The sequence below is a fragment of the Dysidea avara genome, chromosome 8, assembly GCF_963678975.1.
Source record: "Dysidea avara chromosome 8, odDysAvar1.4, whole genome shotgun sequence".
Taxonomy (NCBI): Eukaryota; Metazoa; Porifera; class Demospongiae; order Dictyoceratida; family Dysideidae; genus Dysidea; species Dysidea avara.
This window is the reverse complement of record NC_089279.1, coordinates 20,067,187-20,090,696: the sequence shown is the minus strand read 5'-3', so window position 1 is coordinate 20,090,696 and position 23,510 is coordinate 20,067,187. Positions and strand designations below refer to the sequence as shown.

Genomic DNA, 23,510 nt, shown 5'->3' with positions numbered 1-23,510 from the left:
TCACTACATACAGTAATATAGTCATATAGTTTGATCTTCACTATACTACATACAATGTTGTTTTACAAAGGTACCAAGTAATTTTATTTCACTCCTGAGTTTAGTAGTAATTCTAGTATTTGCTATTAATATTCATGCCCAAATCAGCACTCAACATTTTTTGCATCCCTGGAATGTGTAATTATCCCACTCATACAACTAGCTAACTAAGCAATTAATAAAGTAACACACACATAAATAATGCAATACTCTCACACGCACACAAACACATACTCAGTTACGAGTGTCTAGTATGTAAATTAGAAAAACAAGCATAACACACACACACACACGCACACATACTGAATAGATATACATGAAAAGTTACACACAACATCAAACATAATTATGAGTCACTGCCATCATCATCATCATCACCATCATCATCATCATCACTGCTATTAGTAGCAGCACCACTCATATCTCTGTATGTTATAAACACATATCATAAAAGATATTATACATACATTAGCAACTAGTACCTAAAAATATTATGTAAGTGCCTGTTAGCAAGGGATCTGATGGGTGATTTAGAAGTAATTGCCTCAGTACGTATATATGCATACTGTAGCTAAAAGGCTCATGTTTACAGTAAGAGCAAACATCAGTGTTAATTATAGTACACTATAGGCAGCTTGTTTATACTGAGGGATGATGTGTAATCTTCGTGGTAATATTGTTCATATTGGTAATGCAAAATAACACTGTACATACATTAGACAAGCCATTTGTAATATAAACAGAGGAATACATACTTGTGTCAACTCAGTTAAAGATATATTGTACACGCTACTAAAGATATGTATAAGTAAATGCCCATGTCAGAGATGGGTTTCTGGGGTTTCGACAGAAACTCCCTTTTAAATTTAACTCAGTGGAAGTCTAAATGCATAAACATTGTTGTACTGACAATTATTTGTCATATCAAACAACTATATACCACTGTATTTCAGTAGCATGCATGCAGCTGCACTTAACTGATACCATTTATAGATATTAAACCCTCAGCAACACTTCACTTTTTATCTCCACTGCATTAAAAACAATTAAGATACTCTAATAGAGCAGTCAAGTAACTACTCTAATAGAGCAATCAAAGCTACAGCTTATAGTCACCGTCTTTGCCCTATAGTTGGCTATAGTATTTATAGTTTAAAGCATTGGATTTATTGTAAATGCTAACTAAAAGTAGCCTAAAATCCAATCTCAGAGCTTCTAAAATCTCAAATTTTTCTGGAGAAATGTCATCAGATGCCTTATCCAGCTATACCAACTTTCAGAAACTCCTTTTAAAAATCCTAGATCTGCCACTGCATGTCATGTACCGTATGGAGGGAAACTTTAGCGCCGTTAAAATTTGGTGAATTTGGTGATTGACCATGAATTCGCCAAATTTTCCTCATCCAAATATTTTGGTGGCGAAAATAGCAAACCAAGCCTCGAACTAATCAATTTTCTACTTGACCAAGGGATAGTGGGCCAGGCATTACACTAGAGCCAAGCCTGCCTCGACTACCTCACTAGGTAGCTAGTTACTGTACACGTGGTATCCTCAAACTTCACCTCGAAACGGGCATGACAAGTATAGCGAGTCCTACCATGTTAAGTATGATATTCACTATTCCAGAGGGTGTAGATCTACTGTCTATATAGTATAATCTTTTTGTTGGTAGCTGACTCCAGGCGCCGAATCATTGTGAGAGGCGTGGTACTCCAGTTCTTGCTTCAGCCACAGCGATTATGATCTAATTACGGTGTGCGCTTTGCTAACAATTCGCCAAATTTTATTTCACCAACAGTGATATTTTGCTTGATTCGCCAAATTTTCCCCCCTCCAAAGTTTCCCTCCGTACGGTACACATGTATTAAAGACATTTAATAACACAAGTATAAGTAAAAATCCCATTTGAGTACAGTGGAAATAAAAAAAAGCAATGAAACAAGGGAGGTCATCTACACCTGCAGCTATACTATAGTGGACAATTTCACTCACGTACAGTCTATATAGCAATGACCTAAATGTCAACTAGTATAGTAGGTGTAGTTGGTGTTAAATTGCTTTTTATTTCTATGAAATCCCTATTCAATTAAGTGCAAAATTTCTTTTTTTTCTATAATTGCAATTGTTGTTCACATTTTTTTGTACCAACATAATTCATTACTGCTGAACCATCACATGCTGCATCAAAGGCAAGAATAGCACTAGACACATTGTAAAAGTTAATTGCATGAATCAATGCGCTCCCCCATAAATAATAGCTGAAATGTGAAGTGGCCATTCTGCTTAATTTTTAGCTACGGTACAGCTCAAATGTAATGTTGTCTCATGAGAGTGCAAGCAATTAAAAAAAAACTTGCTAATTAAAGGGCGTGGCACCCATTTGTTTGTGAGTATTAATTCCTAAGGAAACAGGATGAATACTTGCAAGCGAAACAGGTGCCACACCCTGAGTTTTTTTAATTGCTTGCACTATTGTGAGATGATGTTGCATTTGAACAGTACCATATGCTCCACCCATTATACTTATACAATGTTAAAAACGAAGAACAGTACAAGCAGAACCTCTACAATCAATCCAGTCACTACAGAATTTATGACTAAACGCATGCTTTGACTATTAATTCTGAAGCACAAGGTGGTAATTCTGTTAGTTTCAGCTGTTATAAGTAGCTTTATTCTTAGTTGGCTGTAGGTATCTGTCAGGATGTCAGTGATTTTTTAGAAAATTCAGTTAACAACAATTTCATAAAGAAAAGATTTGGGGTTGCTCTGAAGACAGTTCTGTGCTTGATTATGTAGAACAAATACTCATAAGCTGATATGTAGGAAAAGGTTAGACTGGTTTTTTTGGGTGATATTTTTGGACACAAATACCCAAACCTCCGTGGTCCCTACTATACAGCACTACCATACTATAATTAATATGATCATGTTACCATACACATACCTTAGGCGGGAATAAACTGGACTTTTCTTGCAGCAGAACTTTACAGACAATAGAAATATTATAAATGTAACTAGTGGAAGTAAAGCAAATAGAAGAACAATAACATCATTTACAATTTTCTTAGCATCCAGTGATGTAAAAGGGATACCGACATTTAAACTGACAACCATCAATGCAACTAACAAGATCATCTGGTCAAGTGAATTTAGCTTTTTATCTTTGTATGGTTGTAACCATGCATGAACTGCTGCAATCACAAAACACACAACTTGAAGAATATAAAATCTTGTGTTGCTGTCAGTGATAATGTATAAATCAAGGAAGAAAAATATTACAAGTCGACACATCAAGTAAAAAGAAGCAACCCAGTGATATTTTAATTTGTAACATTGTTGGAATTGATCTAACAGAGGCATTATTTTAAAAAAGTTGATTTTTTTGCATCTTTTCAAAAATGGTTGTAGAAATAGAAAAATGGGCAGTCCAAGTGCCACTACAAACAAGCACACCAGGGCAACAATTCCATATATTATGTGACGTCCACTAAAATATTTGATGTCGGGAGATAAATAAGTGTAAAGTCTATCAGTTCCATGAAATGATAATGGTCTAAGCAACCGCAATGATGTAGATGACAATGATGTGTAGAACAACAAGATTAGCAAACATGTAGAGCGTGCTATACCAGTTCTAGAAAAAACGGCAGTTACCTTTGGAGAACGTCTTGCTACTCTTGGAATCAAAAATTTTGAAATCAAAAACAGCATAAATGAAATAGCTAGTGGATGTATGTAATGAATAAACTGCTGATCAATTCCACTTAATCCTTTAACAAAGCACACCCTATTGAGAAATTTAGGAGTTAGATTTGTAATGCCAGATATGATTGTAACAAACTGTACAACACCATCAGAAACAACCAGATTTTCTCCTATGAAGAGATCAAGTATGCTATAGAAGTAAATGATCCCATACACATATCCTGTGATGGTTGGAGCTTTAACAAAGTACATCACAGATATTACAGTGAACAATGCTACAATCCAGTACAATACTACTATTATCACAACTAGAACTGTCCACATCACTTGACATTTACTGGTGGGGATACAATCACTTGAGTCAAATGCTAAAGTATAGTTAGTGTTGCATTCACTACAAGCAGTTCCTTTTCGGTGTGCATGACATTGATCATAAGACAGGTCACAAAATTTTTCGGTGATTTCACATGAATAATACTTGCAGTAGTCATTGGGACAATCTCCTATAGCTATATTTCCATTAATTTGTCCATACCAATATCCTTTCTTAATTTTAGCCTTGTTATTGTCACATTGCACCAAATCAGAAACGCTATTACAAACACATAATCCATGCTTCTTGCTGTGCTTATAACCAGTGTAACAAGGATATATGGGCACCTCTATTTCTACTGTGAACAGTCGCACTTTTTTTGCTATTGTACCAATGACTGGAGACAAGTACAACCAGACTGAAGTAGGGACATCTTCATTGCCAATCAGCACAACATCCTGTAGTGTATTATTACGTACCAATACATACTCATAGTTAGTAAGACCTTTCAAATGGTACTGATCACAATTTCTACTACACTTGACCTGAAAGAGACAAGGTTCTGCACTGTTGTTAAAATAATCCACCATTGCTGCAGTAACTGATATTTGTTCACCCAACATTACACCACGTGATAATGAATATGTTCCACCATTATTACAAAGAGAACTATGGCACACTGCTGATGAGTTTAATGTCATACTGTATGGGGATGTAGCAATTTCATCAACGGTATGCACCTTTTCATATGAGTTACGTGAATCGACAGATCTTTTATAAGTAAAATTTTTAAGCATATACATAAACGATTGCTCACTAGTTGGTTGCCTTTTAACACTATTAGCTGCTTCAACTGGAATGTTGATAAAAATAGAACTTCCGGCAGCATGAGCTTCATTGTCATAAAACTGTACAGAATAATTACCTTCAGAACTACATTCAGCAGAGAATAAAACCCAAGGTGGATAAGTAGGAGAAGAAGGATAGTCTGCATAGATAGCTCCTCCACCTAAGGCTGCAACATTTCTGATAAATTTTATATCAACATCATCAGAAAGAACTGCTAGTGAAAAATCAGTAAAATAAATACCAGCACCATTTAAAGCTGCATTGTTCTGGAAAAGTACTGTGTCACTGATCGTCAAATTGCTGTATCTCAAAAATAATGTGTTGTCATTGTCAAAATTATTAGTAAAACTTGTACGTGATAGATGTACATTACCCAGAGGTCCATTATTATGGCCATCATATGCAAGATGCACTACATGTGTTTCTTTGTTACTATTGTTGGGTTTACTATTGTTGGAGAATGTAGAATTGAAAATCTCAATACCAACATCAAGATCATGACGTAAAGTAGGGTTATACACATTGTAAATATACACCACTGGATTATTGTCATTGTTGCTACTAAACTGCGAGTTTGTTATGCAACATTGAAACCCTAAACTTTCTTCTCCATTAATCTGCAAACCTGAATTATTTGTTGCTATTAACTTATCAAACTTTAGTACACAATTATGAGGTTTGCCTCGTATGTCCTGCACCACTTGAGTACCCACTAATGTCAAGTCAGAAAAGTTAACAGACAGATTTTTAGAATATGATTCCATGTATATTCTTATATCACTTTTGCCTGGTTTAAATGATGAATCATATATTGACAATGAGGAATTTGTAGAACTAATTTGAATAAAAATACTGTTCACAATTGTAGAATTAGTTATAATAAAATTAGCAAAACTTCCATTAGAGTAATAGTAAATTGCATTACCTTCACCTCCAACTTTGTTATTTTCAAAATAAACTTGGGTCAGATATAAAGTTATGTTCTTTTGTTTTGCACTAACATAGATCCCTGCACCATGGTAAGCTGAATTATTCAAAAATGTACAGTTCACAATATGGATCATTGATGACGCAGATAATTCATTGGTCCATATACTAATGCCACCACTATATTGGTCTTGACTGTAATGAATGTATCCATTATTTTCAAATGCACTGTTAATAACACTTAATTGTAACATTTGATCTTTTAATACTTGAAAGATGAGTAATCCACCAGTGTGGTCTTCAGTAATATTTCCATTATATGAGAATATAGCATTTGTAACCATGATCATTCCGGATGCATTAACGATAGTAACTCCATAAGTAATAGAATGCTGGAAAATGCAGCTGTTAATTATTATTATACCAGATGACTGTTCCACTGAAACTGCTCCAGTAAACCCTGTACCTCCACACTGGTCCCATGTAATACCTGAAATATCAATGTTCTTACAGTTTACAAATGATACTCCACCAGTGTTGTTACAACTGATAACTGTACCATTATTTCCTGATATCCCAATTGTTGTATGACCGCTTATCTTAATAAGAGATGATAATGGAACTATTGATGAAATGATGGTGATTAGTGTGTTATCTCTGACATAGTTTAGTGCACTTTCTAGTGATGAACACTCACAGTTAAGATGATACTTGCAACAATCAATATTGCTACTTCCATTAACATTTACAGTTATAACTCTCTTGTACTTCTGATCATCTAATCCACAAGTACAATGGAAGTGTAGGCATAAAAATAGAAGCAAGAACCAGGACAACATCTAAAAACCACAAGCATTTATAACTAATTTTCAATAATATTTTAGCATCAATTAATATGTACTGTGTAGTACTTAAAGAAGTACCTGTACAAGGAAATATTGGTAGGAATCATACAACTACAGAGTTATGTAACAAGGTATATAGGTCAGCGCTGATACAGGTCACCAATACCTGCAGCTATGCTGGCACATGTTTAATTTATACAGCTTACACATAAATTAGATGCCCACCATAGTGACTTCCTTGTTTCATAATTTTATATTCCTATACGATCCCTACTAGGAATTAAAATTCTTTAGAAATTGGTACGCATAAAACACTTTGATCTTTGGGAGACAATAAGGTCTTTAAAAAAAATCCACTAAATGACCTGCTAGCAGGTTCTTAAAATGTAAAAACCTATTAGCAGAAAAGACCTCAAGTATTGCAATCTCCCTTTTGATCATTGATCTGCTATGCTCTCTCCCAAGCAAATTACAGGCTAATAGCATGCAGTATGCAGAATCACCCAAGCCATTGACCACTCCACTCCTTTTATAAGTATGATGCCTAAAGCAACTCAACTGTGGGAGGTACCGTTTATGTTGTAGCTAGTAGCTACGTTTGTCAAGATGAATGGAGAAGTCCAGTAATATCGTGTAATATTCTGTTTAGAGCCCATCTGTTTTCTAGAATACTGTGTTCAATTAAACTATAGAAGAGCTTTAACAGAGACCTTGGTCTTTATACTGCTGTTGAGCAATAAATACAACAACTTGTGACAACTCATCGTCATCGTAATCACTCAAGCCCTTTGCTACTTTAATGCACCACAGCACTCATATCAAAACATGCTATTGGGATTTGTAAAGTCAGAATGGCAAAAATGAAAATTACAAAGCTACTGCCAGTAATCATTTTACTTGCAATACGGTGCATTACCAGTGTCCCTTGTTTGCTACTTACCCTTAGATCATGAAATAGACTAATTGAACTTGGATTGTCTGAAAGGTCTCAGGCTGGATGGAGTACTCCTTCAATTTCTCCAATACAAACTCCATACATTTTGCATCACTTTGTATTTTTAAGTTTTGCAAGCACTAGACATGTCAAATTTCATAAACTTTAGTGCCATTCATCTCCTTATGAATTATTCTATCTGATTCCGTCCATAGAAAATTTTTAATTGCCATGGTTATGGCGTGATGCTGGTATTTAGTTATAACACATGGATTTTGTATTGTTAAGTTGCTACTTTGTTGTAAATTTGTAGCATGTAAACACCTTGGCACCGATATGATTTTGTATAATTGGAAAGAGGAGGGTTATGCATGTGTAATGGTTGCTGAACAAAATTGATACCACCTCCAGAACAAGTATTAAGATGAATAATGTAACCAGTGCTCAAATTGTAAAAATGTAAAATAACATGAAGGTATACTAATTTCTCAGTATGAAAACCGGGGAGGTGGGGAGCTAACATTTCAAGGGTTTAATTTTAACCATCAGAGTTTTTAAAGTCATCAGTTTGTAATATTAAGTAAATAATTATAAGTATGATGTTTGTCATAGCATCTTACAAGCCCAAAGCAAGATTATTATATTCTAGATCCATGTGCCTAAAATCTACTAGTATTTTAGACACAACTAGCAGTCTCACTTCTAGCTTTAGGATGCTGGAGGTCAGTCGCTAATACATGTATGACAACAGACTATCTTGAAATTGTTACTGTTCTATGACAGCACAGTATATGCCTACTTGACTGCTCTATTAGAATGTATGCATGGCTGTTCTATTAGAGTAAATTGATCTGGGACCAGATCCTGTATTTTTACATACACTGTTGGGATAGTACCCTCTTACTTTTCACCTTTGATATATTAACTCTCTCACTGCCATAACCACAATATGGCAGTTTCAATATATAAACACCCAATAGCATCACATTCTAAATGCTCTGTAGCTTCAGTTGAACATTTTAGTAGCCCCTGCTAGTGGGCACGCCTTTAAGTAAATGAGAACAGGGATAACTGGTCTCTTGTGCACTATTGCATAGTTAGATTATGCAATTGCGTACTTTCAGAATGTCGACAACAAGCATTGTAGATGATTCTTTGAAGTGATGATGACACTACTAATAAAGAGAAACAGTGAAGATGACTGCTCTATTAGCATATTTTATTGGACACTGACTGTTCTATTAGAGTATTTCAATCTTTTTCATGCAAAATAGTAAGTAGCAGTTGCTCAATGATTAACAAAGCAATTCCTGCATCTATTGTGCTAGAATAATGCTCAACACTATTTCCAGCCTGTTATACCTCACATTTTGCTAGCATAGCATTTATGATGATAGTTATGATGATGACGATTGGCACGAATGGCTATTAATCGGTATCGGAACACCTAAATAACCGATACAGATTGATACCAAAGCCCAATATTGGCACCGATACAATACCGATCCGATTATACGTGGAACACTAAATATAGCACGTCATCAATTGTGATGGCTGAATGGGATTGTTTTCGTAACATTCCTTGCATAACTGTCCCAAGCATGCATGACATTGTAAATTGCTAAAACAGTCAGACTAATCCTACCAGTTGGTTCTATGACTAGAAATAGATTACATTAACACTTACTGATAGCCTGACACAGAAAATTAAGCAACCCCACACAGACTGCATGATGGATCATGTGTGTGACACTGTAAAATGCTAAAACTAGCCAAACTAACCCTACCAGTTCGTTATACGACTACAAATAGATTATATGACAACTTACTGAAAGTCTGATCACTGAAAATATAAGCGAATTGGGTACTCAAGAAAATCGCTCCGAGCAAGACCAGAAAGTACAATAAAACACTTAAAGCACTGCTATGCTTGTATATACGAAGAATACAACACTCGGGGGGTGTCTCAAGGCAAATACAGCACCCGACTTTACCTCGTGCTGCATTAGCCCCTTGACACGTCCCCTTGTGTTACATTTCTGTACACATGTGTGGTGATGCTTTAACTATAACGTACTGTTCTCAAGCATTTCAAGAATGTTAAGCCCACAGACGCTGTAGTAAGCTTTTTCTTTAAACTAGCAACCGCATTAACCACAACAATGTACTTTGTGGTAAAAACTCTATTTCCAAGAAACAGCTCAGGTTATACCAAAACTACCTTGTGGTTAACAGTCCAGTTTCCAAGAAATGAATCATAAAACAACACAGAATGGACACATATATGACATAACACAGGAAAGAAAAAGGCTGATCCAAGTCTTTAAGGATTCTGTTTATAACATGGGGTTTCTCTGGAGGACATTATATGCTATGAAGGCAAACAAAGTAAAGATTTTCAGGCACAACAAATTAATAAAGTTTGTTGTATTAGCGGTATTAATTCCTACAGGTATTTCCTTTAAACAGTTTCTGCTGACAGAGACACTGTTACCGAGCATTAAAATGCTTGGAGGTATGTTAACAAAGTTCAATCATTCCTAAGCACAAAGCGTAATTTGTTTATTAACTATACTGTACACCTGTATACTAAGGAAGTTAACACCAAATAAGATTTTGTGCCTATTTTACCAGTAGTATGTTGCATTCCATGCATATAATACAAGAAATTTACATTGAGTAGGGACCATCGAAATAAAAAGCTATGAAACAAGGGGGGTTTTTAGTCTTATACTCTGGGCAACAAATTTATAAACCACCTTATCACTGTTGCACACATTCTGAATAAAACATTCACTAGCAATAAAAGCATTGCTGCTGGTGTAGACAACCTTCTAGTCTTGACAGTTTGTGTGTGTGTGTGTGTGTGTGTGTGTGTGGGAGGGGGGGAGGGGGGACAAATTAACTGTCTGGTCACTGTTGCACATTTCCTGTGAACACCAAGTATATAAGTAGATTACATCATTGTACATAGTATCTAATCAAAAACAGCCAAGCTGTAAAAAAAGGTGCAGCCCCCAAAAAGGCCATGGTGAAAAAAGATGTGAAATCCAAGGTGGCGGCCAAGAAATGGCTGTGATGGTAGGTTAATGGTAAAATTTTAATAACAACAATTCAGGTGAATTTTGTGCCGCTTGATCTGGCGGCCAAGAAATGGCTGTGATGGTAGGTTAATGGTAAAAATTTTAATAACGACAATTCAGGTGAATTTGGTGCGAAGACCAAGCGGCACAAAATTCACCTGAATTGTTGTTATTAAATTTTTTACCATTAACCTACCATCACAGCCATTTCTTGGCCGCCACCTTGGATTTCACATCTTTTTTCACCATGGCCTTTTTGGGGGCCGCACCTTTTTTTTACAGCTTGGCTGTTTTTGATTAGATATCACTTCTTTTTGTATTTGTATACTGCAAAGCCGGCCTATGGCTGGCTTTGGGGCTTTTTTAACCCATTTGTTTTTTTTATTTACCACAGGAAGAAGAAAAGAACTTACAGAAGATTTTTAATACTTAAATTATTTTTGATTTATTAGTAATTATACAAATTATATACATATACTGTATTTATTACATGCCCATTATTCCCCACAGGATATTTTTTAGCAGCTGATCTCTCTACTGGGTGACTTAAAATATAGCTGAACTATATACAGGATGGTTTCTTTGTAGCTGAACTCTCTACAAGGTGACCTCTTCTAGCTGATCTCTCTACAGGGTGATTTGTTTCTAGCTGAACTCTCTACAGGTGATCTGTTTGCAGCTAAACTCTATACATGGTGCTTTCTTTGTAGCTGAACTCTCTACATGATGGTTTCTTTGTAGTTGAACTCTCTACAAGGTAACTTCTTCTAGCTGATCCCTCTACAGGGCGATTTGTTTGTTGTTGAATTCTCTACACGGTAATTTGTTTGAGGCTGAACTCTCTACATGGCGGTTTCTTTGTAACTGAACTCTCTACAAGGTGACTTTTTCTAGCTGAACTCTATACAGAGTGATTTGCTTGTAGCTGAACTCCTTACATTGTGTCTAGTTTCTAGCTGATCTCTCTACAGGGTGATTTGTTTGTAGCTGATGTCTCTGCAGGTTGATTTGTTTGTAGCTGAAGTCTCTACAGGGTGATTTGTTTCTAGCTGATCTCTCTACAGGGTGATTTTTTGTACCTGATCTCTCTGCAAGTTGATTTGTTTGTAGTCGATCTCTCTACAGGGTAATCTGTTTGTAGCTGAACTGTCTATAAGGTGATTTGTTTGTAGCTGATCTCTCTACAGGTTGATTTGTTCAGGGTGATTTGTTTCTAGCTGATCGCTCTACAGGTTGATTTGTTAGTGGTGTAGACATCACAAAGAAGATCAGTTGAACTAATTAGAGCATTGACACAATAAGATTGTTTCATTAATTTTGGTACAAGACTGTTACAAGTTGTATTACAACAAAACACCCATTTTACAAACACAAATTCGTTACAGCATGTACTTGGCTTCAGTAAATTGTTTGGAGATAAGATCGCTTTAGTTAGCAACGTGTATCAACAGTTTCCAACTCTTCAACTTTTGCATCCCAGATGCCCAATAAGGCAGACATTAACACGTACGGAGTAGTATGTGGCTTCTAGTAAATTCGTGGAATTCCCTATACTGTGTTCCTTAGACCCTTTTCTTTCCCCACCCCCACACAAAAGAAAGAAAAGGGTCTGTGTACATGAGACTATAGCACACTAGTTATTACCTAAAATACAGTTAGTTACATACACAGAATCTTGGCACTGGAGCAAAATAAGTTCTACCCAGCAACTTGTGTGTGTATGCACACACAGAGATTTCTATTTAAACCGTGCCTGCATGACCAGAGTGGACGCCAGCATGTACATGTGCACACGGCTAGTTCCCACAATGACTAGTCACCATAGGTATTCAATGTATGACAATATGGGTATACCTTTTCGTCCCTTTTCATAACGTACATGGCACCTTATGGCACGGCAGCAGTCAACTGAGGGATTGGAACCCGTATGGCCTACACACTCACTCTATCCAGATAAAAGGACTTCGTGATGTGAAGAGATATCACAAATGTCAAATATACCGACAGCTATTCTGTTCAAAATCAGCCCGCTGATCAGGGTGCCTCAAATCACAAACAGAAGTCTCGAATGGTCGCCCACGTGCGCATTCTTAAAACGTTGGCGCACGTGACTATGTACGACTGAACGATGTGCGTGGCAGTTGGCCAACACATAAACGTTGACCAACATAAACACCGGGAGCTGTAGTGTAACGTGAACAGTAGAATAGTATACTAGACTAAGTTACTTATCCAGCGCTGGTCGAGACTTTCTTGTCGAGCTCGGTCGAGCTTCTCACTAATGGCTGAAATCTCTGGTTAGCTGATGCATAATAGCTTTCATCCCTAGACCAGAACACTCGGGCTGGTTTCCAATGACATCGAGTTTACCAGGGAGGCTGATAGTCCAACATCTGGTCCTCCTGCAGACAGTTGATTTGAGCGAGCCCCACACAGGCAGTAGTCGCTTCAACCGTTGGTACGTCGCGTTTCCTAAAATTTCCGTGCCATACACGGAAAGCCCCACACTGGTAGTGCTCTCTTCAACCGTTCGTACGACCCGTTCGTACGACCCGTTCGTACGACCCGTTCGTACGACCCGTTCGTACGACCCGTTCGTACGACCCGTTCGTACGTCGCGTTTCCTAAAATTTCCATGCCATACACGGAAAGCCCCACACTGGTAGTGCTCTCTTCAACCGTTCGTACGCCCTCGTACGTCGCGTTTCCTAAACTTTTCGTGCCATACACGGAAAGCCTCACACTGTGCGGCAGTCACGTTTCCTAAAGTTTTCGTAAAGAAACGGCGTCAGCATTTCTTAGCTGCCACGTGTGGCATGGCTAGCAATGTGGAAAGCGAAGAAGCAAGGGAAGAGAGGCTCAGAAGAAGAAGAGAGCGTGATAGACTTAGAAGAGAGAGGGAGACCGCGGAAGAAAGACACGCAAGGTTTGTGTTATGCACCTATCAATGTTAAGCCCCACTACCCCCCTCCCGGGCTTACTAGGGGATTAGTGGGGGATTTTGACCTGATTTGATCTGAAACTCTGCCCCACTAGTGGGGCATTTGACCGCTCGAAGTTTTAGGCGTTTGTTTTAACTTGCAAGCTAAAGGAATTGACCTGTTTCCTAAAGTACCTAACAGCCATACTACATGGAGATTTGACCACTAGTTGTTCCCCCATGGGTAGAGAATTTGATTTTTCAAAAAGTCAAATCCCCACCATTTCCCCCATTACGCCCGGGAGGGGGTAGGTGGGGGATAACATTGATAGGTGCATTAGTATCCAAGCTGACCCACTGAGGTGACACGTGGTACGCTCATGCAGGTTGGCTAGATGCAGAGAACAAGACAGGAATAGACGTGCAACTAGAGCCAGTGATGGAAACATTCGAGCCATAACTATACCTAGTCTCGCGTGGCCAGACCGCTTTTTTCCGTATATTGGGTGGGGAAAAAGGGTCTGGTGCAACTCCAATAGCTGTTTACTTCTGAGCCGTCCCCACATTCCGGGGACGCTAATTGAATAACATTGGTCACAAAGGAGGTGCCATGACGTCAGTAAAACTATGAAGTATTCCTACACTCCTGCTCCGGTTGTGAGTCTTGTTACACGATGAGGATTAACTTTCAAGACGCTATAAAAGAGACATCGGAGCAAATTAAGATTCGTTTAAAGGATAAACAGATCTCTAGTTAACTTACTGACGTCATAGCACTTCCTTTGTGACCAATGTTATTCAATTAGCGTCCCCGGAATGTGGGGACGGCTCAGAAGTAAACAGCTATTGGAGTTGCACTAGACCCTTTTTTCCCCACCCAATATACGGAAAAAAGCGGTCTGGCCACGTGAGACTAAACTACACCTGAGCAAGAACAGAGCCTGAGCTTACAGGGTTGGCATGCTGTACACCATCACTTTGTTCAACAGTGGGCAGCACCCATAGTAGTTAGTGTTTTATTTTATTAATTACAAATTATATACATGTGTAAATTAATACTGTTGTAGTGGACCTGGAGCAAACCACTTCCCCTTTGCCTTCAGATTGGATACAAGAAGCTATTCCTTCCACTTCACAATGCATTCATGAAGCCACACCTTCTCCTAGGTCAAAGCTGTGGGATGAAGATCTCTCTCCTTCATCACAGAGGATGGAACAAAGTCACCAAACCACAAGTGAAGTCAGCAACATGAGTGACGCTGTTGACTCTCTATCCCTCTTGTCACACTACTACATTGACAAAGATGGTTTGTTCTGTGTTTTTTAAATACTGTTATATTATCCTTTTTGTTTAGTGCAAACCCATTCCTTTCCTTGCGGAATCAGTGAAACCACTCCCTCTCCGTGCAGCATGAGTGAAACCGCTGTTTAGTGTATGTAGTTCTGTCCTTATTTGAAACATATGTTCAGTTAGCCAAGGCTCGCCCCATCACATGCTTTTAGCATCTGTCTAGTTAACTCATTTTTATGTTATACTAGTGCAATGGCAGCTGAGGGCTTCGTGCGTGCGTGCGTGCGTGTGTGTACGTACCCAGCTGTTAATTGGGGACCTGCATGGTGACCTGGTGTCAACTGGGAAAGCAGCATACCCATTTGTATATAGGTACTTGGTGTTTACTGGGAATCAAATACCCATCTCAAATAATAGGTGAAGTTCAGTTGGAACTTTGGGTACCCAGACCTTCACTCATGACACATGGCACAGCCTCCTGCAGGATCTAGTCCTACTCCAGAAGATTTGCCTGCACTGACTCAGCATCTCAGTAGTGCACAGATGTCCCAGTGCTAGTTCACTAGGTAGGCATGATTGTGTATACAGTAGCTGAAGATTTTGCTTTTTGTGTGTGTGTGTGTGTGTGTGTGTGTGTGTGTGTGTGTGTGTGTGTGTGTGTGTGTGTGTGTGTGTGTGTGTGTGTGTGTGTGTGTGTGTGTGTGTGTGTGTGTGTGTGTGTGTGTGTGTGTGTGTGTGTGTGTGTGTGTGTGTGTGTGTGTGTGTGTGTGTGTGTGTGTGTGTGTGTGTGTGTGTGTGTGTGTGTGTGTGTGAGAGACAGACAAGATTTGGCAAATTGGTTTATCAAGCATTTAATTTGGTGGATAAAAGTTTAGCATATTGGCTATATTTAGATATGGTATACAATAGCTAAGTTGTAAATTGCCAAATTTGCTAACATCATTCAGTCCCACCAAACCGTTGCCATTTACAGTATGTGGTATGCGTGTAGTTGCAGTGTAGTGTGAATGTATGTATTATATATATATATCAACCTGTGAGAGAAGAGAGTGCGAGTGGGGCAGTGATGAGATGGCATTGAAGTCAAATCATTGGTCTTACAATATAATGTGTAAGGATCCAAACTCAACTACTACTGTTGTTTCCTTGAATGATAGAGGAGTTCAACTGAAATTGCTATAATCTGTAAAATTAATGCAGATTATTTTCCCTGGACAAGATAGATCAAATGCCCTTGCCCTTTGCCTTTTTTATAATGGCTTGGTTTCCACAGGATGTATTCCCATGACTTACAAAAAAATGTAAGTATTATGGTTTGTGAAAATACCATTATGATTCCAATCAGTTGTATCTATAGCTACATGTGACGTCATGAAAATGGAACAGTGAATTTTTGTGTTTTAACACATTGTGAATTGAAAAGTGTGACCACAGTATAAGTTGCTACCATCCCAGAACTCTCTGTCAAGTGTGCTGCACTGCTGGATCTGAGTATCCACATCTGTTTATTTATTATCCAGCACTTAAGTAATAACGCACAGCAAGGACATACAGTAACTTTGGAAATATCCCAAATAGTACAGAGAGCCAGCATTCTGGGAACTGTAATTAACCACTATGCAACAGCATTACAGTGAAGAATTACCAGTTTTAGCTAAAGCTAGTTACAAAGAATCAAATTTGAATTGTCTGTGTGTGTTATATATCTCGAGAGCACCGGGTGGGAATTTGGGTGTTTACTTGTCAACCATGAAATTTAGCATTGTGGGCACCTGAGGTTTTGCATGTATGGTATGTTGTACCTGTATAGCGTGTAGGTATCATTGGTTAATGATGTGACCGTGAAAATGGTAGCTAATAATTATTTATTTTGTATGTATGTGTGTTACATTACTATAGTAACCAGAGTTTAGTTAGCAGCAGCCCTTCATTGTGGTGTGACTCAAGTGTTTCATACCATCACCAAGTGTGAGCTCTGTAAGGTGGGTGTGGTGAAAGATTGTTGCTATAGTAACTATTATATACTGAAATTGCAAGCTTGCAACTGAACGGTATGTGACATTCACTTTATAGTGCAGCGCCTAGTTTACAGTGACTGCTCCAGGTAAACAAACAAGCTGTATTCACAGTGATTTTATGTTGTTTTTCTCTATATAGTTGTCCACGGAATGTGAAGAAGTCTAACAATTAATTGGTTCCCTCAGCAATATGAGATTGGTGATCATACAGTAATGCATGTAGAGTAGTACATCCTGTGGAAAGTTCTATTTAGTTGGTGAGCCATTCACAAAGTGTACGTGTTAATGTGGTGTGTTAAAAAGCTTTCATTAAAATAATGCGTAACATAATTGTGGGGCTAGGAATCAATTGTTTTAGTGGTTTTACGTTTTTAAAATGAAATCTCTTAATCATGAAAATTATGTTCTATTTAATCAAAATAGTAGGCTCAGTACTAATCAAATCTTCTGTGTATCCTTCAAAAAATGTTCACGAAAGTTTAACAAATTAAAGTTGGACCTCAAGATACATTGAGCATGAACTCTGATTCATCAGGTGTTCACGACAGGTTCTGCTAGTAATTGTGCGCAACATGTGGACTAAATGGACATGTGTGCATTCCACTGAACATAGCACTAGTTGATCACAAATGTTCATCTCTTTGTCAACCCTGGCCCCTTGTGGGGTGTGCTGTGTACCATGCCATAGCAGTTTAATTTGAGTGTAGCACACATTATGAGCAAGACTATGCAGATCAGTGTTGATGATTATGTCATATAGTCAATGTTTACATTATGAATGTGTATTGTGTCAAACACCAGAGTAATCTGCCTGATGGAGCCACCTGGCATGTTTATGTGTAAAAATTTGAGGGTGTAACATTGTTATCATAGCAACATACCTTTCACAATTTAACCCAATGTATTGTGCATGGAAGTATATTATATTTGCCTTTTGGAGAGCATATAGTGTGTATATATATGTGCATATATATGTATGTATGTATGTATGTACATACCTTTCAGAAAAGAAAAGAGTTGTCATACAAGTACATAGAGTGTAGTATAATAGGATGGCCATTTATAAAGCTGACGTCACCAGTTTTACTTCTGTTCTGTTGTGTCTGACCTAGTACTACATATGTACCTCTGCACAGTTTTATATTGCATTACTGACAGTGTATCATAGGCGGTGGAGATGGGGACCATGCCACTTTTCTGGGACATGTTTGCTAGAAAGTCGAGATACTCTAATAGAACAGTCAGGATCTGGCTCTATATAGAGCAGTCATGCTATTCAGAGAAGCAGTGTACCAAGCTACTTAGCTACGTATGTATAAGGAGATATAATTGGTGGAAAGTAGTATTGCCAGCTGGCAGTGACCTTTTTTTTTTGGTATTCAACTTAAGCTGTGCTGGCCCCCTCACTCTTTGGCCTGCTCCACCGCCCTGCAGTGTATGCTTGACTGTATTGTAATAATGTGGCAGGGATAACAATTTCTTGCTATACATATGTATTAGTGATGTGTGATATGTGATATATATCGATATATTGTGATAAAACTTTTTATATCGTGATATGATATAAAATCTTTATAATTATCGTGATGTAGGCTGAGGTATAGATTTTAGAGAAAAATGTACCCAAGATGTCATTGTACACTGTACTTTTTTTGATAAAAGGGCTTGCAATGTTATATGCTGGTCATGTACCATGTTGTATTGTACTTCTAGTATGTACATCAGTGCTACAATTGTCATCAGTGTAATACACAAGCTGAATGATGAGTTGTATATCGTGATATATATTGTATCATGATATGCTGTATGCAATAATTGTGATAGGAAAATATCCTATATCACACACCACTAACATGTATACTAAGACACTGGAAGCTAGCATCTTTGAAGTATAAACACTTGAAGTGGTGGCATTAGAATGATGCAGTAGTAAGTTGAGGTTTCTATTGCATCATTCAAACTTTCGTTTAAAGTTATTATACTACTGAAGCTCTCATTGTGTCACTATCTTAGGAAATGGTGGGTGAACTTTGTTAGCCACAACTTTCTTAGTGCCACTTGACCAGAAATGAGACTCTGGACATCGGAGCAAACTCTGGATACCATTTTCTAAGATGAATTGTTCTCCTTTGTGGCCAATACTTTTAATGTGTATTTTTCTTTGACTCTGTCCTAGCACACGTTGCATCTTTGTACATAGCTAAATGTTAATGGGTTAAACATGTAGTACATGCTTACATACGTAGATGTGACTTAACAATGAAAATAGTAATTATACCAACTGTCAGCTAACTATGTAGTGGTTACTAGTAATTGTGAGGTAGCACTACTCTAATTGGATTGAGCTACTGCCATGTACGCTTTATTCAATTTCAGATTATATACGTATTTCTTTTCCATACAGTGTGTTTTTGTGACAAACTGAAACACTCCAACTTATGGAAGTACTGCATTTATCTTGGTGAGCTGGTACAAAACATATACAGACATGCAGTGTACCGTGGTTGTGTGTTTTACCCAGTTATGAGTTGCCAGGACTGTAAAGTACAATACATTTTTCATTGACGTATAATATCATTTTATTTGTTTATGTTATGTGAACAAAGAATAATGTTTTCTTCATCATTATAAGTGATCTGAAGGAATGGGGTGATGTTTGGGACATGACATTTTTTACGTGTTTGCATGTACAAATAATACAATAATATGCTGCAGCAAGATCATTTGGCCGTATAATACATTTTACATGTACTATAACACACGCTAGGGTTTCAAAATATGTACAGGCTTGTATATGGTCTCACTGAGTTATATGTGGTCTAGCATTAGGAGAATTCCTACGTATGCTTTCAGCATGCAGACATGATCTGAGACATTGCTATACATATTACTAGCCAAAAAATAGCTATAGATTTATATGAATGTCAAAACTGTTGTAATCAAATACTCTCTAATAATAAGTACACTATATTACATACACATGTATACGTAGCTAGTCACATTATATATGGCAAAAATCTTTACAACATAATTATATAGTGACCGGATTTGCAAAAGATACCTTTAATTTGACCTATTTTTTAACTTTAAAACTTCATAACTTTAAATCAAGCTAAAGTATCAGACTGCATTTTAAACTAAGAACAAGTTAAAAAGGGACAAATATCATTTTGTTTGCTGATCCTGTAAAATGTGTGGAAAAGATACCTTTTTGCAAATCCAGTCATGCCTGTCCTTGATAATATTTGTGCCAATATACTATGCTATGTACGTGCACTGATCAAGACTAACATTTCTTTCTGTTGTGCTTTCTGCTCCGTTTTAGAAGTAATTACTAAGATCATAATTATTATGCTAAATACTTTTAACAATAGTATTACATTTCACATAATTATAGTACAGTACAAATACAAGAGGAACTACACAGTTATAGATACAATAATATTATCATCTTAATGTATATTGATTCAATGATTGTACTATCTATGACATTTGAAATAAAAATGATTCAAATAATAGCTAGGTAGGTACTCAAACATAAAAACAAAATCAACCTTTTACTTTTTAAACAGTAAATACTAACTTAGCCCTAATGCACCATCTATAACACAGTAGCCCAGTACTTATCCTTTTTTTGTAGTGGTCAACAGGCCCAACACATAAATTAGCAACAGATTGGTGGACACAAGATCACGTTACATAACTATATACATCCTGCATAGATTGGTGCTGCATGTGTTTTTGTCGATAAAGTGTACATACCAAATTATAGAGAAAATACATTCCTACATGAATGTTACTAGTAATTAAGCTACAAACTGCACTGTACATCCACCCCTCACAATTGCCACCTCACCATTTCCAACTAACCCAATACAAAGTCACAATAATTATAGTAAATACGAACAAAAAAAATCAAACACAAAATAATTCACACAGTAGGCCTGGGGAAAGGTTCAAACCTCCACAGCTTCATAATATATACTGGTATGTAAATCCAGCTGCAAGGCCATCCAATTCTCCTTGTATATAGCAGCTGCTTTGGACATAATTTTAGTACATTTGTATTCTATGCACCTGCATTGCAACTGAAGCATTATGTTTATGAGTGTATACTGACTGATTATACATTAATCATTGGCATGACTTTAGCAAAGAACTTTTGGAAGATTTACCACAAGAAGCTTGGTTCGGCAAAATTTTACTCTTAATATATAGCAAATAACTTTACACATTATCTTCATAGTTGTCATAATACACAATATGAAAAGTTTAACAATCTGTTGCACTCAATTTGCACATTCTCTCTATACGGGAAAAATTATCCATTTATAATTTAATACAGTTTGAATTATTACAGCTTACCAAGGTGGCTTCTGTAAGTACTGTAGGTGTTGACTACTTCTGAGCTTGTCACCAAACTAGACTAAACTGCAAGGAAACAAGGAAAGCAATGTACTTTGACTACAGGCATTTTCTACAAGTACTTTAAAACACAGAAATAAGAGGTTTTGAAAAGTGACATACATGATTATAATTATGAAACCATAACACTTAGTTAGTTAATTGTTAGCAACTAAAATGGATTGCCAGTCAGAATAGTTTACTTCTGTTCTGTTGTGTCTGACCCAGACAGTGTATATGTTTGACTAGATTGTAATAATTAATGCATCAGGATAATAACTCGATTCACTTTTACAACAATACCACATAACTAGAAAATCTAAACACAATTAGTATCTAGCCTACTGTTATGTTGACCCAATTAAACTATGTAAGTCTGGACTTACGTACGTTATGCAAGTAAATTACATTCCTGATGCATTAATTATTACAATCTAGTCAAACATGTACACTGTCTGGGTCAGACACAAAAGAACAGAAGTAAACTATTCTGACTGGCAATCCTGACTCCAATATGTTACTCTTTTCTGAATTTTGAAAGGTAAATGTACATACGTATTTATAAAATATGTTTCCAAATGCAAAATACATACTTACATGCACAATTCATTTGTAAAAGGATAGGTTGTAACATGTTGCTATGGTAACAATGCTACACATATAAATCAACAATTTACATGAGCCCTTAGCACCCCTTCCCACCAGATGTCACACATTAAGAAGAACGTAATTGTTGATATGATTCACCTTTGAATTTAGAACTTGATATGCAAGATTCCCATTGCTTGGTATCTTCCAATGTAAAGTCACTGTATAAATAGAATTTATGTTTCTTGTTAAAACATACCATGAATAAAAATTAACCCAGTCAACATTGAGCCAAAAAGAATCTTACTTCAGTACTACTGCATACACATTAATAACACAAAATACACATATGGAACTTCAGTGTTACCTATTGACTGACACAATTGGAAAACACTGATTTCCATAGTCTTGCTCACAACATATGCTACATTCAAAATAAACTATTGTGGCATGAAAGATAGCACACACCCACATGGTTACTGGTATGCACATTACTCAAAGCCCCCATATTCACAAACTTATTGAGACAAGGGCGGCAGAACAGGGGGGCACGTGCCTCCCTTATGGAAAAGTAGGGGGGGGGGGTGGGTGCCACCACACTAAATTGGCTTGCTCTTCTGTAGTATTCACAGCGGCATAAATGCACAAAAATTAGACTAATAAGCAATGCCATTACGTAGAACTAACGTACAATGGCTTACTTATGCAGATACACAACACACAGCTTAGTAAATCATGTGATGCGTCCAAACCACAATTGATTACGCGCACAATCGAAGCTCACGTGAGAACTTGGTTTAAAAATTATGTGTGAAAAATGTGACCAGTTAGCTGGGGTGTTGTTTCTAGAGATAAGTGATTGTTATAATGATCTACTAAAGTAGAGCAACGCATTTCATGAGTAAAACTGGATGAAACAGCAGGTGTGCTGGTGCGTTCTAATTGGGGAGTAGCAACTATTACACTTCGGAGAATACTGATCACTACTAATAATATACAGGAAGGTTTGCCAACATGCTTTTAAATGGATGATCACTGAGGTATTGGTTCGGGTGTTGCGATTGATTGTATTGTAAATCACGTGATCTACCGATCTTGCCTGATCACTGGGGTCTATTACTTGAAAGGCCTTGCAGTACCTACAGGATTATAGTGGATGAAGTCAACAGTGATGCACTACTTACAATATGTAGCCATTGTCAATAGCTAGCGTAAATAAACTCGTATATGCACAATACCCGGTACGCAATAGCTAGCTAGGTGTGCATAACACAATTTTAAACTTTCTCTAGTAGGAGCCCATATGAAGATGGGTTCCAAAATGTATGCAGAGTCAAACTGTTTGTAGATTTGTCTTCTACTGGGCATTGAACACGACCTTGAATTGTGGTCAGCATACAACTGTCTTGGAGCCCAGTGTGTTGATTGTTTCAAGTGCCCTCCCAACTGTGGACAGCTTCCTCCGCCCCTGTATTGAGATGCATTGTAATAAATTTTTTTTTATAATAAGTACCATCCTTAGCATACATGCCGCATCATGCATGAATGTGAACAGTACGTCACTCTTCAAATTTATCAAAATCCTGGCAC

The 23,510-nt window shown here is 37.2% G+C and overlaps 3 protein-coding genes across 11 annotated transcripts in view; 1 reads left to right on the top strand and 2 right to left on the bottom strand.

Annotated features, from left to right (window-relative positions):
• Positions 1 to 218: 218 nt before the first annotated feature.
• Positions 219 to 13,139, bottom strand: LOC136264028 (uncharacterized). The gene is made up of 3 exons (XM_066058704.1): positions 12,554 to 13,139; positions 2,988 to 6,676; positions 219 to 464 (listed from the first exon to the last, which is right to left on the bottom strand). The coding sequence occupies exons 1-3, from the start codon at positions 12,578 to 12,580 to the stop codon at positions 386 to 388; spliced, it is 3,795 nt and encodes a 1,264-aa protein (XP_065914776.1). The 5' UTR covers positions 12,581 to 13,139; the 3' UTR covers positions 219 to 385.
• Positions 13,140 to 13,357: 218 nt separating this feature from the next.
• LOC136263947 (uncharacterized) lies at positions 13,358 to 19,563 on the top strand. Of its 6 annotated transcripts, none has more exons than XR_010704878.1 (10): positions 13,358 to 13,625; positions 14,006 to 14,626; positions 14,687 to 14,926; positions 14,975 to 15,052; positions 15,159 to 15,282; positions 15,328 to 15,476; positions 16,810 to 16,892; positions 16,948 to 17,014; positions 17,068 to 17,185; positions 19,333 to 19,563. XR_010704878.1 is itself a non-coding variant. In XM_066058610.1 (10 exons), the coding sequence occupies exons 1-3, from the start codon at positions 13,526 to 13,528 to the stop codon at positions 15,049 to 15,051; spliced, it is 417 nt and encodes a 138-aa protein (XP_065914682.1). In that variant the 5' UTR covers positions 13,358 to 13,525; the 3' UTR covers position 15,052; positions 15,159 to 15,282; positions 15,328 to 15,476; positions 16,810 to 16,892; positions 16,948 to 17,014; positions 17,068 to 17,185; positions 19,333 to 19,389; positions 19,450 to 19,563. The 6 variants fall into 6 exon arrangements, 5 of the variants coding, with proteins under 5 accessions (XP_065914682.1, XP_065914684.1, XP_065914681.1 ...); XM_066058610.1 differs by lacking the exon at positions 14,006 to 14,626 and having other exon boundaries at positions 19,333 to 19,389; positions 19,450 to 19,563; XM_066058612.1 differs by lacking the exon at positions 14,006 to 14,626 and having other exon boundaries at positions 16,984 to 17,014.
• A 1,545-nt stretch (positions 19,564 to 21,108) lies between these two features.
• LOC136264648 (uncharacterized) overlaps positions 21,109 to 23,510 on the bottom strand; it is a 54,174-nt gene continuing 51,772 nt past the window's right edge. For all 4 annotated transcript variants that reach the window (XR_010705260.1, XR_010705259.1, XR_010705262.1 and 1 more), the window contains exons 7-9: positions 22,080 to 22,141; positions 21,294 to 21,359; positions 21,109 to 21,235 (exon numbers count right to left, since the gene is read on the bottom strand). The gene's annotated coding sequence lies outside the window, so the exon portion shown is untranslated. The remainder of the gene's footprint in view (positions 21,236 to 21,293; positions 21,360 to 22,079; positions 22,142 to 23,510) is intronic.

Coding starts and splice junctions, on each gene's coding strand:
- LOC136263947 (XM_066058611.1), top strand. CDS start 13,526: ATGTGGAAAGCGAAGAAGCAAGGGAAGAGAGGCTCAGAAGAAGAAGAG. Junction 13,626..14,686: donor GCGGAAGAAAGACACGCAAG/GTTTGTGTTATG, acceptor ATACTGTTGTAG/TGGACCTGGAGCAAACCACT. Junction 14,927..14,974: donor CTACTACATTGACAAAGATG/GTTTGTTCTGTG, acceptor CTTTTTGTTTAG/TGCAAACCCATTCCTTTCCT.
- LOC136264028 (XM_066058704.1), bottom strand. CDS start 12,580: ATGTACGTTATGAAAAGGGACGAAAAG. Junction 6,677..12,553: donor TTATGAAAAGGGACGAAAAG/GTATACCCATAT, acceptor TGTGGTTTTTAG/ATGTTGTCCTGGTTCTTGCT. Junction 465..2,987: donor CCAGTTTATTCCCGCCTAAG/GTATGTGTATGG, acceptor TATAACATACAG/AGATATGAGTGGTGCTGCTA.